The sequence below is a fragment of the Salmo salar genome, chromosome 05, assembly GCF_965601325.2.
Source record: "Salmo salar chromosome 05, fSalSal1, whole genome shotgun sequence".
NCBI lineage: Eukaryota > Metazoa > Chordata > Actinopteri > Salmoniformes > Salmonidae > Salmo > Salmo salar.
In genome coordinates this window covers 93,945,001-93,962,500 of record NC_138295.1, presented here as the reverse complement: position 1 = coordinate 93,962,500, position 17,500 = coordinate 93,945,001, and the positions used below count along the sequence as shown (strand labels likewise).

Genomic DNA, 17,500 nt, shown 5'->3' with positions numbered 1-17,500 from the left:
CATTGCTGCTATAACAGCCTCCACTCTTCTGGGAAGGCTTTCCACTAGATGTTGGAACATTGCTGCTATAACAGCCTCCACTCTTCTGGGAAGGCTTTCCACTAGATGTTGGAACATTGCTGCTATAACAGCCTCCACTCTTCTGGGAAGGCTTTCCACTAGATGTTGGAACATTGCTGCTATAACAGCCTCCACTCTTCTGGGAAGGCTTTCCACTAGATGTTGGAACATTGCTGTGGGGACTTGCTTCCATTCAGCCATGAGCATTAGTGAGATCGGGTACTGATGTTGGGCGATTAGGCCTGGCTCGCAGTCAGCGTTCCAATTCACCCCAAAGGTGTTCGATGGGGTTGAGGTCAGGGCTCTGTGCAGGCCAGTCAATTTCTTCCTCGCCGCTCTCGACAAACCATTTCTGTATGGACCTCGCTTTGCGCACAGGGACATTGTCATGGTGAAACAGGAAAGGGCCTTCCCCAAACTGTTGCCACAAAGTTGGAAGCACAGAATAATCTAGAATGTCATTGTATGCTGTAGCGTTAAGATTTCCCTTCACTGGAACTGAGGGGCCCGAATCATGAAAAACAGCCCCTGACCATTATTCCTTCTCCACCAAACTTTACAGTTGGCACTATGCATTGGGGCAGGTAGCGTTCTCCTGGCATCCGCCAATCCCAGTTTTGTTCGTCGGACTGCCAGATGGTGAAGCTTGAGTGTTGGAACCGAGGACAGACAATTTTTACGCGCTTCGCGCTTTAGCGCTTGGCGGTCCCGTTCTGTGTGCTTGTGTGGCCTACCACTTTGCGGCTGAGCCGTTGTTGCTCCTAGACATTTCCACTTCACAATAACAGCACTTACAGTTGACCGGGGCAGCTCTAGCAGGGCAGAAATTACGAACTGACTTGTTGGAAAGGTGGCATCCTATGACGGTGCCACGTTGAAATTCACTGAGCTCTTCAGTAAGGCCATTCTATTACCAATGTTTGTCTATGGAGATTGCATGGCTGCGTGCTCGATTTTATACACCTGTCGGCAACAGGTGTGGCTGAAATAGCGGAATCCACTAATTTGAAGGCGTGTCCACATACTGCTGTGTTTATAGTGTATATAACCGTGTGGTGAGTTGACAATTCTATAACAAGTCTTAACAGTCAGGTTTTGAGTTGTGTTTGTGTTGTACAATATTGACAGTTCTCTTCAAGTCTGAACAGGTCTGCTACAATGCTAGATGCTGTCTGCAGAATGCAAGTCCGCCTGTTGACACTGCTTCTCTGTCTGCAGCACTGCTGCAACACCACAGCTAATGGTCACATTTAAACATTAGCTATAACTAGGTCACAATGTGTTAGCCACAAGCTAAAACCTCCATAATAGCTCCTATAACGTTCCCTGGGACTGGGAGAAAGTTCAGCTAAATGTCTGGTTGGGTTGTTTCCCATAGTGTTGTTCAGCTAAATGTCTGGTTGGGTTGTTTCCCATAGTGTTGTTCAGCTAAATGTCTGGTTGGGTTGTTTCCCATAGTGTTGTTCAGCTAAATGTCTGGTTGGGTTGTTTCCCATAGTGTTGTTCAGCTAAATGTCTGGTTGGGTTGTTTCCCATAGTGTTGTTCAGCTAAATGTCTGGTTGGGTTGTTTCCCATAGTGTTGTTCAGCTAAACGTCTGGTTGGGTTGTTTCCCATAGTGTTGTTCAGCTAAACGTCTGGTTGGGTTGTTTCCCATAGTGTTGTTCAGCTAAATGTCTGGTTGGGTTGTTTCCCATAGTGTTGTTCAGCTAAATGTCTGGTTGGGTTGTTTCCCATAGTGTTGTTCAGCTAAATGTCTGGTTGGGTTGTTTCCCATAGTGTTGTTCAGCTAAATGTCTGGTTGGGTTGTTTCCCATAGTGTTGTTCAGCTAAATGTCTGGTTGGGTTGTTTCCCATAGTGTTGTTCAGCTAAATGTCTGGTTGGGTTGTTTCCCATAGTGTTGTTCAGCTAAATGTCTGGTTGGGTTGTTTCCCATAGTGTTGTTCAGCTAAATGTCTGGTTGGGTTGTTTCCCATAGTGTTGTTTTGACGGTTCTGCTCTCTCTCTCTCTCTCTCTCTCTCTCCTCTCTCTCTCTCTCTCTCTCTCTCTCTCTCTCTCTCTCTCTCTCTCTCTCTCTCTCCTCTCTCTCTCTCTCTCTCTCTCTCTCTCTCTCTCTCTGTCTCTCTCTCTCTCTCTTCTCTCTCTCTCTCCCTCTCTGTCTCTCTCTCTGTCTCTCTCTCTGTCTCTCTCTCTGTCTCTCTCTCTCTCTCTCTCTCTCTCTCTCTCTCCGGGCCCCAGACAGAGGTCGGTTCAGACAGGAGACCCATGGAGGTTTCAGACAGACGGACAGATCATCTGAAAAGGAAACTGTCATAAACCTTGTCCCTATGACTACTTTTATTGGTGGAACTGGTTTTACTACGCGGCCGGGCCCCAGTGAGAGGAGAGCGGATTTGGTCCCTCGTGTGACATCTGTTCCCAAAACCACAGAATTCTTCACATAGCTAGCATCTCCCAGGCTTGGACAGGACCATGGCAGGCAGGGAGGGAGGTTGGCAGGGAGGGAGCGAGGGAGGGAGGCAGGCAGGCAAGCAGACAGACAGGGAGGGAGCGAGGAAGGGAGGCAGGCTAGCAGACAGACAGGGAGGGAGGGAGCGAGCGAGGAAGGGAGGCAGGCTAGCAGACAGACAGACAGACAGGGAGGGAGCGAGGGAGGGAGGCAGGCTAGCAGACAGACAGACAGACAGACAGACAGGGAGCGAGGGAGGGAGGCAGACAGGGGGGCGGGCAGGGAGGGAGGGAGGGAGGCTGTTAATGAGAAGGTTCCTGTCTATAGCCCTGTTTTCCTTGGGTCTGGCTCAGCTAGCTTTAGACTCAGCTGTCCTTGTGCTGTCTTTCCCTGTGCTGGGGGTCTGCTCCCCCTGTGTACATGACTGGCTCTGTTATCTTTCCCTGTGCTGGGGGTCTCTCCCCCTGTGTACATGACTGGCTCTGTTATCTTTCCCTGTGCTGGGGGTCTCTCCCCCTGTGTACATGACTGGCTCTGTTATCTTCCCTGTGCTGGGGGTCTGCTCCCCCTGTGTACATGACTGGCTCTGTTATCTTCCCTGTGCTGGGGGTCTCTCCCCCTGTGTACATGACTGGCTCTGTTATCTTCCCTGTGCTGGGGGTCTCTCCCCCTGTGTACATGACTGGCTCTGTTATCTTCCCTGTGCTGGGGGTCTCTCCCCCTGTGTACAGGACTGGCTCTGTTATCTTCCCTGTGCTGGGGGTCTCTCCCCCTGTGTACATGACTGGCTCTGTTATCTTCCCTGTGCTGGGGGTCTCTCCCCCTGTGTACATGACTGGCTCTGTTATCTTCCCTGTGCTGGGGGTCTCTCCCCCTGTGTACAGGACTGGCTCTGTTATCTTCCCTGTGCTGGGGGTCTCTCCCCCTGTGTACATGACTGGCTCTGTTATCTTCCCTGTGCTGGGGGTCTCTCCCCCTGTGTACATGACTGGCTCTGTTATCTTTCCCTGTGCTGGGGGTCTCTCCCCCTGTGTACATGACTGGCTCTGTTATCTTCCCTGTGCTGGGGGTCTCTCCCCCTGTGTACATGACTGGCTCTGTTATCTTCCCTGTGCTGGGGGTCTGCTCCCCCTGTGTACAGGACTGGCTCTGTTATCTTTCCCTGTGCTGGGGGCCTCTCCCCCTGTGTACATGACTGGCTCTGTTATCTTCCCTGTGCTGGGGGTCTGCTCCCCCTGTGTACAGGACTGGCTCTGTTATCTTTCCCTGTGCTGGGGGCCTCTCCCCCTGTGTACAGGACTGGCTCTGTTATCTTCCCTGTGTTATGTGTTTGAACAGAGCAGAGCTGAACTGGTCTAGAGTATCCTACTCTGTCATCGGTTGCACCAAGGCTCTGGAAACACAGGAAACAGGCGTGAAAATATGTTTCTTCGCATTTCTGTCAGAGCACTCATATTTCACAGGTCAGACCTCGGTGAATAACTGTTCTCAGGTCAGTCAGACCTCGGTAAATAACTGTTCTCAGGTCAGACCTCGGTGAATAACTGTTCTCAGGTCAGACCTCGGTGAATAACTGTTCTCAGGTCAGACCTCGGTAAATAACTGTTCTCAGGTCAGTCAGACCTCGGTAAATAACTGTTCTCAGGTCAGACCTCGGTGAATAACTGTTCTCAGGTCAGACCTCGGTGAATAACTGTTCTCAGGTCAGTCAGACCTCGGTAAATAACTGTTCTCAGGTCAGACCTCGGTAAATAACTGTTCTCAGGTCAGACCTCGGTGAATAACTGTTCTCAGGTCAGACCTCGGTGAATAACTGTTCTCAGGTCAGACCTCGGTGAATAACTGTTCTCAGGTCACCAGACCTCGGTGAATAACTGTTCTCAGGTCAGACCTCGGTAAATAACTGTTCTCAGGTCAGACCTCGGTGAATAACTGTTCTCAGGTCAGACCTCGGTGAATAACTGTTCTCAGGTCAGTCCTCGGTGAATAACTGTTCTCGGGTCAGACCTCGGTGAATAACTGTTCTCAGGTCAGACCTCGGTGAATAACTGTTCTCAGGTCAGACCTCGGTGAATAACTGTTCTCAGGTCAGTCAGACCTCGGTAAATAACTGTTCTCAGGTCAGACCTCTGTGAATAACTGTTCTCAGGTCAGACCTCGGTGAATAACTGTTCTCAGGTCAGTCCTCGGTGAATAACTGTTCTCGGGTCAGACCTCGGTGAATAACTGTTCTCAGGTCAGACCTCGGTGAATAACTGTTCTCAGGTCAGACCTCGGTGAATAACTGTTCTCAGGTCAGACCTCGGTAAATAACTGTTCTCAGGTCAGACCTCGGTAAATAACTGTTCTCAGGTCAGACCTCGGTGAATAACTGTTCTCAGGTCAGACCTCGGTGAATAACTGTTCTCAGGTCAGACCTCGGTGAATAACTGTTCTCAGGTCAGACCTCGGTAAATAACTGTTCTCAGGTCAGACCTCGGTAAATAACTGTTCTCAGGTCAGACCTCGGTGAATAACTGTTCTCAGGTCAGACCTCGGTAAATAACTGTTCTCAGGTCAGTCAGACCTCGGTAAATAACTGTTCTCAGGTCAGACCTCGGTGAATAACTGTTCTCAGGTCAGACCTCGGTGAATAACTGTTCTCAGTTCACCAGACCTCGGTGAATAACTGTTCTCAGTTCACCAGACCTCGGTGAATAACTGTTCTCAGGTCAGACCTCGGTGAATAACTGTTCTCAGTTCACCAGACCTCGGTGAATAACTGTTCTCAGGTCAGACCTCGGTGAATAACTGTTCTCAGGTCAGGTAAACATCTGGGCTATTTACTCCATTTGAGCAGAACCGCAGCAGGTCTTCAAATAGAGGAGAAGTGAAGGAGCAGCATAAATAACTAGATCCCACAGGCTGGCTGGGTCTGTGTCCAGAAATGGAACCACCCTGTTTCATATGTAGTGCACTACTTTAGACCAGAGCCCCCATATGCTATATAGGGAATAGGGCACCATTTAGGGGACACACCCTGGGTGTATTCTGTTTAAAAGACGCTGAAACAGAACAGGGGGGAGAAACAGGGCATGTCTCCTTGTCAAAAACAGGATGCGTTGGGTTTGTTGAGTCAGCTTCTCTGCAGGGTCCCGGGTCCGATCCCTGCCCTAGCTGGGTTTCCTGTCCGATCGGGACCGGGGTTCCATTCTGGCCTCTCCATTTCCTGTGGGTCCACAGAGCGATTCAGGACTCTGACGTACTGAATGACCTTACTGTAACAGGCTCGTACTGTAACTCTGTAACACTCCAGTCAAGGACCTTGTACTGTACTGGTCTAACCAAGCTGTTGATGGCACTCTGTGACCTCTCCTGGAGGATTTACCTCTACCTGACTGGGTGTTCCTGAACTCTGTGACCTCTCCTGGAGGATATAACTCTACCTGACTGGGTGTTCCTGAACTCTGTGACCTCTCCTGGAGGATATACCTCTACCTGACTGGGTGTTCCTGAACTCTGTGACCTCTCCTGGAGGATATACCTCTACCTGACTGGGTGTTCCTGAACTCTGTGACCTCTCCTGGAGGATTTACCTCTACCTGACTGGGTGTTCCTGAACTCTGTGACCTCTCCTGGAGGATATAACTCTACCTGACTGGGTGTTCCTGAACTCTGTGACCTCTCCTGCAGGATGTAACACACTGCCCTGTGAATCCTATTCCTTTAGATAGGGTCATTTTTGCATGGGCTCAGTTTGAGAAATCTTATATCTGGCGTTCTGCTTGTCTCTACTGAAGGTCTTCAGTCTGTGCCCTTGTGTCTCCCTTCACTGGTCCTAGAACAGCTGTTAGTTAACACTATGAACCTGTCACAGCACCACAGACTGGTCCTAGAACAGCTGTTAGTTAACAGCATGAACCTGTCACAGCACCACAGACTGGTCCTAGAACAGCTGTTAGTTAACAGCATGGACCTGTCACAGCATTACAGACTGGTCCTAGATCAGGTATTATAATTGTGAACCTGACAGAGCACCAGTAAACTGGTTCTAGATCAGATGTTAGCTACATTTTTTTTTTAAACGAGTGGACCTGACACCGTCAGCACCAGTAGATTGTGGGACCATCAGATTCACTGTTCCTAGATCAGATGTTAGTTAACACTATGAACCTGACACAGACAGCACTACATACTGTGGTATCTGTTCCTAGATCAGATGTTAGTTAACACTATGAACCTGACACAGACAGCACTACATACTGTGGTATCTGTTCCTAGATCAGATGTTAGTTAACACTATGAACCTGACACAGACAGCACTACATACTGTGGTATCTGTTCCTAGATCAGATGTTATTTAACACTATGAACCTGACACAGACAGCACTACATACTGTGGTATCTGTTCCTAGATCAGATGTTAGTTAACACTATGAACCTGACACAGACAGCACTACATACTGTGGTATCTGTTCCTAGATCAGATGTTAGTTAACACTATGAACACAGACAGCACTACATACTGTGGTATCTGTTCCTAGATCAGATGTTAGTTAACACTATGAACCTGACACAGACAGCACTACATACTGTGGTATCTGTTCCTAGATCAGATGTTAGTTAACACTATGAACACAGACAGCACTACATACTGTGGTATCTGATCCTAGATCAGATGTTAGTTAACACTATGAACACAGACAGCACTACATACTGTGGTATCTGTTCCTAGATCAGATGTTAGTTAACACTATGAACACAGACAGCACTACATACTGTGGTATCTGTTCCTAGATCAGATGTTATTTAACACTATGAACCTGACACAGACAGCACTACATACTGTGGTATCTGATCCTAGATCAGATGTTAGTTAACACTATGAACACAGACAGCACTACATACTGTGGTATCTGTTCCTAGATCAGATGTTGTTAACACTATGAACACAGACAGCACTACATACTGTGGTATCTGTTCCTAGATCAGATGTTAGTTAACACTATGAACCTGACACAGACAGCACTACATACTGTGGTATCTGTTCCTAGATCAGATGTTAGTTAACACTATGAACACAGACAGCACTACATACTGTGGTATCTGTTCCTAGATCAGATGTTAGTTAACACTATGAACACAGACAGCACTACATACTGTGGTATCTGTTCCTAGATCAGATGTTAGTTAACACTATGAACCTGACACAGACAGCACTACATACTGTGGTATCTGTTCCTAGATCAGATGTTAGTTAACACTATGAACACAGACAGCACTACATACTGTGGTATCTGTTCCTAGATCAGATGTTAGTTAACACTATGAACCTGACACAGACAGCACTACATACTGTGGTATCTGTTCCTAGATCAGATGTTATTTAACACTATGAACACAGACAGCACTACATACTGTGGTATCTGTTCCTAGATCAGATGTTAGTTAACACTATGAACACAGACAGCACTACATACTGTGGTATCTGTTCCTAGATCAGATGTTATTTAACACTATGAACACAGACAGCACTACATACTGTGGTATCTGTTCCTAGATCAGATGTTAGTTAACACTATGAACCTGACACAGACAGCACTACATACTGTGGTATCTGTTCCTAGATCAGATGTTAGTTAACACTATGAACATAGACAGCACTACATACTGTGGTATCTGTTCCTAGATCAGATGTTAGTTAACACTATGAACACAGACCGAACTACATACTGTGAAACCATCATATTTTGCAGCTGTTGTGAGTTCAGTTTCATGAGGTCTGGAAGATATCCCAGAACTTAGTTTTTTTATACTCTTTAGCCCGGGCGGAGTGATCTTTCAATTTCCTCAACTGTTTTTCGGAGTGATAACGTAATAAAACTAATTGGAGTTGTAATGTTTTGAATGGTTGTGGATTTCTGAGGTTTGGCCTAATTGCTTGTTAGTGAAAGTTTGTTGGTACCAGTAATGATCACAAGAGAAGTGCCAGGCCACAGCTTTGTTCCCAAACAAGAATCATCAAAACATATATTTTATATTCTTCATATTCAGCACGTCTGTTTCCAGTTCCTTAAATCTAACCCCTACTGTAACATAACATTACAACATCTCTCTGTATTAACTCTGTCCCCTACTGTAACATAACATTACAACATCTCTCTGTATTAACTCGGTCCCCTACTGTAACGTAACATTACAACAGCTCTCTGTATTAACTCTGTCCCCTACTGTAACGTAACATTACAACAGCTCTCTGTATTAACTCTGTCCCCTACTGTAACATTACAACATCTCTCTGTATTAACTCTGTCCCCTACTGTAACATTACAACAGCTCTCTGTATTAACTCTGTGCCCCACTGTAACATTACAACAGCTCTCTGTATTAACTCTGTGCCCCACTGTAACATAACATTACAACAGCTCTCTGTATTAACTCTGTCCCCTACTGTAACATTACAACAGCTCTCTGTATTAACTCTGTCCCCTACTGTAACATAACATTACAACATCTCTCTGTATTAACTCTGTCCCCCACTGTAACATAACATTACAACAGCTCTCTGTATTAACTCTGTCCCCTACTGTAACGTAACATTACAACAGCTCTCTGTATTAACTCTGTCCCCTACTGTAACATAACATTACAACAGCTCTCTGTATTAACTCTGTCCCCTACTGTAACATTACAACATCTCTCTGTATTAACTCTGTCCCCCACTGTAACATAACATTACAACAGCTCTCTGTATTAACTCTGTCCCCTACTGTAACATAACATTACAACAGCTCTCTGTATTAACTCTGTCCCCTACTGTAACATAACATTACAACATCTCTCTGTATTAACTCTGTCCCCCACTGTAACATTACAACAGCTCTCTGTATTAACTCTGTCCCCCACTGTAACATAACATTACAACAGCTCTCTGTATTAACTCTGTCCCCCACTGTAACATTACAACAGCTCTCTGTATTAACTCTGTCCCCTACTGTAACATTACAACAGCTCTCTGTATTAATTCTGTCCCCTACTGTAACATAACATTACAACAGCTCTCTGTATTAACTCTGTCCCCTACTGTAACATAACATTACAACATCTCTCTGTATTAACTCTGTCCCCTACTGTAACATAACATTACAACATCTCTCTGTATTAACTCTGTCCCCCACTGTAACATTACAACATCTCTCTGTATTAACTCTGTCCCCTACTGTAACATAACATTACAACAGCTCTCTGTATTAACTCTGTCCCCTACTGTAACATTACAACAGCTCTCTGTATTAACTCTGTCCCCTACTGTAACATAACATTACAACATCTCTCTGTATTAACTCTGTCCCCCACTGTAACATAACATTACAACAGCTCTCTGTATTAACTCTGTCCCCTACTGTAACATAACATTACAACAGCTCTCTGTATTAACTCTGTCCTCTACTGTAACATTACAACAGCTCTCTGTATTAACTCTGTCCCCTACTGTAACATAACATTACAACATCTCTCTGTATTAACTCTGTCCCCTACTGTAACATTACAACAGCTCTCTGTATTAACTCTGTCCCCTACTGTAACATAACATTACAACAGCTCTCTGTATTAACTCTGTCCCCTACTGTAACATAACATTACAACAGCTCTCTGTATTAACTCTGTCCCCTACTGTAACATAACATTACAACATCTCTCTGTATTAACTCTGTCCCCCACTGTAACATTACAACAGCTCTCTGTATTAACTCTGTCCCCCACTGTAACATAACATTACAACAGCTCTCTGTATTAACTCTGTCCCCCACTGTAACATTACAACAGCTCTCTGTATTAACTCTGTCCCCTACTGTAACATTACAACAGCTCTCTGTATTAATTCTGTCCCCTACTGTAACATAACATTACAACAGCTCTCTGTATTAACTCTGTCCCCTACTGTAACATAACATTACAACATCTCTCTGTATTAACTCTGTCCCCTACTGTAACATAACATTACAACATCTCTCTGTATTAACTCTGTCCCCTACTGTAACATAACATTACAACATCTCTCTGTATTAACTCTGTCCCCCACTGTAACATTACAACATCTCTCTGTATTAACTCTGTCCCCTACTGTAACATAACATTACAACAGCTCTCTGTATTAACTCTGTCCCCTACTGTAACATTACAACAGCTCTCTGTATTAACTCTGTCCCCTACTGTAACATAACATTACAACATCTCTCTGTATTAACTCTGTCCCCCACTGTAACATAACATTACAACAGCTCTCTGTATTAACTCTGTCCCCTACTGTAACATAACATTACAACAGCTCTCTGTATTAACTCTGTCCTCTACTGTAACATTACAACAGCTCTCTGTATTAACTCTGTCCCCTACTGTAACATAACATTACAACATCTCTCTGTATTAACTCTGTCCCCTACTGTAACATTACAACAGCTCTCTGTATTAACTCTGTCCCCTACTGTAACATAACATTACAACAGCTCTCTGTATTAACTCTGTCCCCTACTGTAACATAACATTACAACAGCTCTCTGTATTAACTCTGTCCCCTACTGTAACATTACAACATCTCTCTGTATTAACTCTGTCCCCTACTGTAACATAACATTACATGCTGTATGTATCCATGGCCTCACATGATGCAGTTTGAAGCATAGCTCTACACTGTAGATGTTTTACTATCATAAAAACGGGTGTTTTTCACATGTTATTGGTCACATACACATGGTTAGCAGATGTTAATGTGAGTGTAGCGAAACGCTTGTGACTTGACAGTTGATGGCTGTGGTTTGTGGTGTTGATTTGTTTGGCTGTGTTTGTTTGTGTTACAGATGTAAGTTGATTGGTTGTCTCTCTGTGTGTTCCAGAGGTGATCTAATTGGTTGTCTCTCTCTGTGTGTTCCAGAGGTGATCTAATTGGTTGTCTCTCTCTGTGTGTTCCAGAGGTGATCTAATTGGTTGTCTCTCGTGTGTTCCAGAGGTGATCTAATTGGTTGTCTCTCTGTGTGTTCCAGAGGTGATCTAATTGGTTGTCTCTGTGTTCCAGAGGTGATCTAATTGGTTGTCTCTCTGTATGTTCCAGAGGTGATCTAATTGGTTGTCTCTGTGTGTTCCAGAGGTGATCTAATTGGTTGTCTCTCTGTGTGTTCCAGAGGTGATCTAATTGGTTGTCTCTGTGTTCCAGAGGTGATCTAATTGGTTGTCTCTCTCTGTGTGTTCCAGAGGTGATCTAATTGGTTGTCTCTCTGTGTGTTCCAGAGGTGATCTAATTGGTTGTCTCTCTGTGTGTTCCAGAGGTGATCTAATTGGTTGTCTCTCTGTGTGTTCCAGAGGTGATCTAATTGGTTGTCTCTCTGTGTGTTCCAGAGGTGATCTAATTGGTTGTCTCTCTGTGTGTTCCAGAGGTGATCTAATTGGTTGTCTCTCTGTGTGTTCCAGAGGTGATCTAATTGGTTGTCTCTCTCTGTGTGTTCCAGAGGTGATCTAATTGGTTGTCTCTCTGTGTGTTCCAGAGGTGATCTAATTGGTTGTCTCTCTGTGTGTTCCAGAGGTGATCTAATTGGTTGTCTCTCTGTGTGTTCCAGAGGTGATCTAATTGGTTGTCTCTGTGTTCCAGAGGTGATCTAATTGGTTGTCTCTGTGTTCCAGAGGTGATCTAATTGGTTGTCTCTCTGTGTGTTCCAGAGGTGATCTAATTGGTTGTCTCTCTCTGTGTGTTCCAGAGGTGATCTAATTGGTTGTCTCTGTGTTCCAGAGGTGATCTAATTGGTTGTCTCTCTGTGTGTTCCAGAGGTGATCTAATTGGTTGTCTCTCTCTGTGTGTTCCAGAGGTGATCTAATTGGTTGTCTCTGTGTTCCAGAGGTGATCTAATTGGTTGTCTCTCTGTGTGTTCCAGAGGTGATCTAATTGGTTGTCTCTCTCTGTGTGTTCCAGAGGTGATCTAATTGGTTGTCTCTGTGTGTTCCAGAGGTGATCTAATTGGTTGTCTCTCTCTGTGTGTTCCAGAGGTGATCTAATTGGTTGTCTCTCTGTGTGTTCCAGAGGTGATCTAATTGGTTGTCTCTCTCTGTGTGTTCCAGAGGTGATCTAATTGGTTGTCTCTCTCTGTGTGTTCCAGAGGTGATCTAATTGGTTGTCTCTCTCTGTGTGTTCCAGAGGTGATCTAATTGGTTGTCTCTCTGTGTGTTCCAGAGGTGATCTAATTGGTTATCTCTCTGTGTGTTCCAGAGGTGATCTAATTGGTTGTCTCTTTGTGTTCCAGAGGTGATCTAATTGGTTGTCTCTCTCTGTGTGTTCCAGAGGTGAAGGACTATGAGCCTCCATATGGCTGTAAAGTTCAGATGCACCCTGGTGTGGAGAGCATGAAGGATCACCTCCTCAGAGACAGAGGAAGACCTGAGATCCCAGACAGCTGGATCAACCACCAGGTACACACACACACACACACACACACACACACACACACACACACACACACACAGACAGACAGACAGACAGACAGACAGACAGACAGACAGACAGACAGACAGACAGACAGACAGACAGACAGACAGACAGACAGACAGACAGACAGACAGACAGACAGACAGACAGACAGACAGACAGACAGACAGACAGACAGACAGACAGACAGACAGACAGACAGACAGACAGACAGACAGACAGACAGACAGACAGACAGACAGACAGACAGACAGACAGACAGACAGACAGACAGACAGACAGACAGACAGACAGACAGACAGACAGACAGACAGACAGACAGACAGACAGACAGACAGACAGACAGACAGACAGACAGACAGACAGACAGACAGACAGACAGACAGACAGACAGACAGACAGACAGACAGACAGACAGACAGACAGACAGACAGACAGACAGACAGACAGACAGACAGACAGACAGACAGACAGACAGACAGACAGACAGACAGACAGACAGACAGACAGACAGACAGACAGACAGACAGACAGACAGACAGACAGACAGACAGACAGACAGACAGACAGACAGACAGACAGACAGACAGACAGACAGACAGACAGACAGACAGACAGACAGACAGACAGACAGACAGACAGACAGACAGACAGACAGACAGACAGACAGACAGACAGACAGACAGACAGACAGACAGACAGACAGACAGACAGACAGACAGACAGACAGACAGACAGACAGACAGACAGACAGACAGACAGACAGACAGACAGACAGACAGACAGACAGACAGACAGACAGACAGACAGACAGACAGACAGACAGACAGACAGACAGACAGACAGACAGACAGACAGACAGACAGACAGACAGACAGACAGACAGACAGACAGACAGACAGACAGACAGACAGACAGACAGACAGACAGACAGACAGACAGACAGACAGACAGACAGACAGACAGACAGACAGACAGACAGACAGACAGACAGACAGACAGACAGACAGACAGACAGACAGACAGACAGACAGACAGACAGACAGACAGACAGACAGACAGACAGACAGACAGACAGACAGACAGACAGACAGACAGACAGACAGACAGACAGACAGACAGACAGACAGACAGACAGACAGACAGACAGACAGACAGACAGACAGACAGACAGACAGACAGACAGACAGACAGACAGACAGACAGACAGACAGACAGACAGACAGACAGACAGACAGACAGACAGACAGACAGACAGACAGACAGACAGACAGACAGACAGACAGACAGACAGACAGACAGACAGACAGACAGACAGACAGACAGACAGACAGACAGACAGACAGACAGACAGACAGACAGACAGACAGACAGACAGACAGACAGACAGACAGACAGACAGACAGACAGACAGACAGACAGACAGACAGACAGACAGACAGACAGACAGACAGACAGACAGACAGACAGACAGACAGACAGACAGACAGACAGACAGACAGACAGACAGACAGACAGACAGACAGACAGACAGACAGACAGACAGACAGACAGACAGACAGACAGACAGACAGACAGACAGACAGACAGACAGACAGACAGACAGACAGACAGACAGACAGACAGACAGACAGACAGACAGACAGACAGACAGACAGACAGACAGACAGACAGACAGACAGACAGACAGACAGACAGACAGACAGACAGACAGACAGACAGACAGACAGACAGACAGACAGACAGACAGACAGACAGACAGACAGACAGACAGACAGACAGACAGACAGACAGACAGACAGACAGACAGACAGACAGACAGACAGACAGACAGACAGACAGACAGACAGACAGACAGACAGAGCTGAGATACCAGACAGCTGGATCAACCACCAGGTAACAGACTGGGAGAGACACACACACACACTCTCTTTCTTTCGTTCTTTCTCTTTCTCTCTCTGTCTCTCTCTCTCTCTCCCCTCCTCTCTCTCAACCTACCTACCTCTCTCTCTCTTCCTTTCTTTCCCTCTCTCTCTCTGTCTTTCTCATTCACTCACACACATCACATCAGATCCTATGTGTATGTCTCAGTGCTCAGTCGATGGGTTATAATTCTCTGTTGTCTACCTCCTCCTACAGGGCATAGCCATCGTGTGTGGTTCCATAGAGGAGTGTTGGGACCACGACCCGGAGGCCAGGCTCACAGCCCAGTGTGTTGCCGAACGCTTCAGCGAGATAGAAGACGAGATGGAAAAACTGTCCAGTCGCAGCAGCTCCGATGAGAAGATACCAGCGGAGGAACTGAAGATACCGACGCTACCTGAAGAAGAACGACAGATGATAGCAGGACAGATAGACGAGGTGAAAGTAGCGGTGGAGAGCTCTGTGAGCGATGAGAAGTGAGGGAAGGGAGAGAGGACATGGAACTGAGGACTAGAATGTCAGTATGTCACAAACACACAACTCGCGTTGCTATAGGAACTAAACAGCCACACCCAAACAAACAGCCCACACCTGGAAGATAGCCAGGACAGTGGATGTACTGTATTACTATACTGTACTGCTGATACTCTTCTGTATTGTATTACCAGTATTTATACTGTATAAAATAAGTATGTACAGTTTACAGTATTTGGATGTACTGTACTGTATTATATTGGATGTTTATATTGAAGATAGCTCTCCCTTTGACTGAGAGAACAGGACATGACAATGGAAGAGTTTATAACCAAAGACTGAGATTACAGGACATGACAATGGAAGCGATTATAACCAAAGACTGAGATTACAGGACATGACAATGGAAGGGTTTATAACCAAAGACTGAGATTACAGGACGTGGCAATGGAAGAGATTATAACCAAAGACTGAGATTACAGGACATGGCAATGGAAGAGATTATAACCAAAGACTGAGATTACAGGACATGACAATGGAAGAGTTTATAACCAAACACTGAGATTACAGGACATGACAATGGAAGGGTTTATAACCAAACACTGAGATTACAGGACATGACAATGGAAGAGATTATAACCAAAGACTGAGATTACAGGACGTGGCAATGGAAGAGATTATAACCAAAGACTGAGATTACAGGACATGGCAATGGAAGAGATTATAACCAAAGACTGAGATTACAGGACATGACAATGGAAGAGATTATAACCAAAGACTGAGATTACAGGACATGACAATGGAAGAGTTTATAACCAAACACTGAGATTACAGGACATGACAATGGAAGAGATTATAACCAAACACTGAGATTACAGGACATGACAATGGAAGAAATTATAACCAAAGACTGAGATTACAGGACATGGCAATGGAAGAGATTATAACCAAAGACTGAGATTACAGGACGTGACAATGGAAGAGTTTATAACCAAAGACTGAGATTACAGGACATGACAATGGAAGAGATTATAACCAAAGACTGAGATTACAGGACATGGCAATGGAAGAGATTATAACCAAAGACTGAGATTACAGGACATGACAATGGAAGAGTTTATAACCAAAGACTGAGATTACAGGACATGGCAATGGAAGAGATTATAACCAAAGACTGAGATTACAGGACATGGCAATGGAAGAGATTATAACCAAAGACAATAGCACTTTATCTGAGATGATAGCTATGCATACCAGAGGGTGGGGTTGATGCAGCACCACATACATGTCTAATATGTATACAGTCTATGGTTCTGGGGTAATGTTCCTGTATTCTAACATGTTGAGGGAATGGGGTAATGTAGTCTAACATGTTGGGGGAATGGGGTAATGTTCCTGTATTCTAACATGTTGGGGGAATGGGGTAATGTTCCTGTAGTCTAACATGTTGGGGGAATGGGGTAATTTTCCTGTATTCTAACATGTATGGGGAATGGGGTAATGTTCCTGTATTCTAACATGTTGGGGGAATGGGGGAATGTTCCTGTATTCTAACATGTTGGGGGAATAGGGTAATGTAGTCTAACATGTTGGGGGAATGGGGTAATGTTCCTGTATTATAACATGTTGGGGGAATGGGGTAATGTTCCTGTATTCTAACATGTTGGGGGAATGGGGTAATGTTCCTGTATTCTAACATGTTGGGGGAATAGGGTAATGTAGTCTAACATGTTGGGGGAATGGGGTAATGTTCCTGTAGTCTAACATGTTGGGGGAATGGGGTAATGTTCCTGTATTCTAACATGTTGGGGGAATAGGGTAATGTAGTCTAACATGTTGGGGGAATGGGGTAATGATCCTGTATTATAACATGTTTGGGGAATGGGGTAATGTAGTCTAACATGTTGGGGGAATGGGGTAATGTTCCTGTATTCTAACATGTTGGGGGAATGGGGTAATGTTCCTGTAGTCTAACATGTTGGGGGAATGGGGTAATGTTCCTGTAGTCTAACATGTTGGGGGAACGGGGTAATGTTCCTGTAGTCTAACATGTTGGGGGAATGGGGTAATGTTCCTGTATTCTAACATGTTTTGCGAGTGGGGTAATGAATTGACAGGTCTGTGTAATAATGTAATAATGAGC

At 45.3% G+C, this 17,500-nt stretch overlaps 1 protein-coding gene across 1 annotated transcript in view; it reads left to right on the top strand.

Annotated features, from left to right (window-relative positions):
- LOC106606173 (TGF-beta receptor type-2) overlaps positions 1-17,500 on the top strand; it is a 72,684-nt gene that overhangs the window by 54,732 nt on the left and 452 nt on the right. Inside the window, exons 9-10 of the mRNA XM_082975988.1 lie at positions 12,817-12,944; positions 15,100-17,500. The exon at positions 15,100-17,500 is cut by the window's right edge and continues 452 nt beyond it. Coding sequence (XP_082832114.1) covers positions 12,817-12,944; positions 15,100-15,363 — 392 coding nt within the window. The 3' untranslated portion in view covers positions 15,364-17,500. The remainder of the gene's footprint in view (positions 1-12,816; positions 12,945-15,099) is intronic.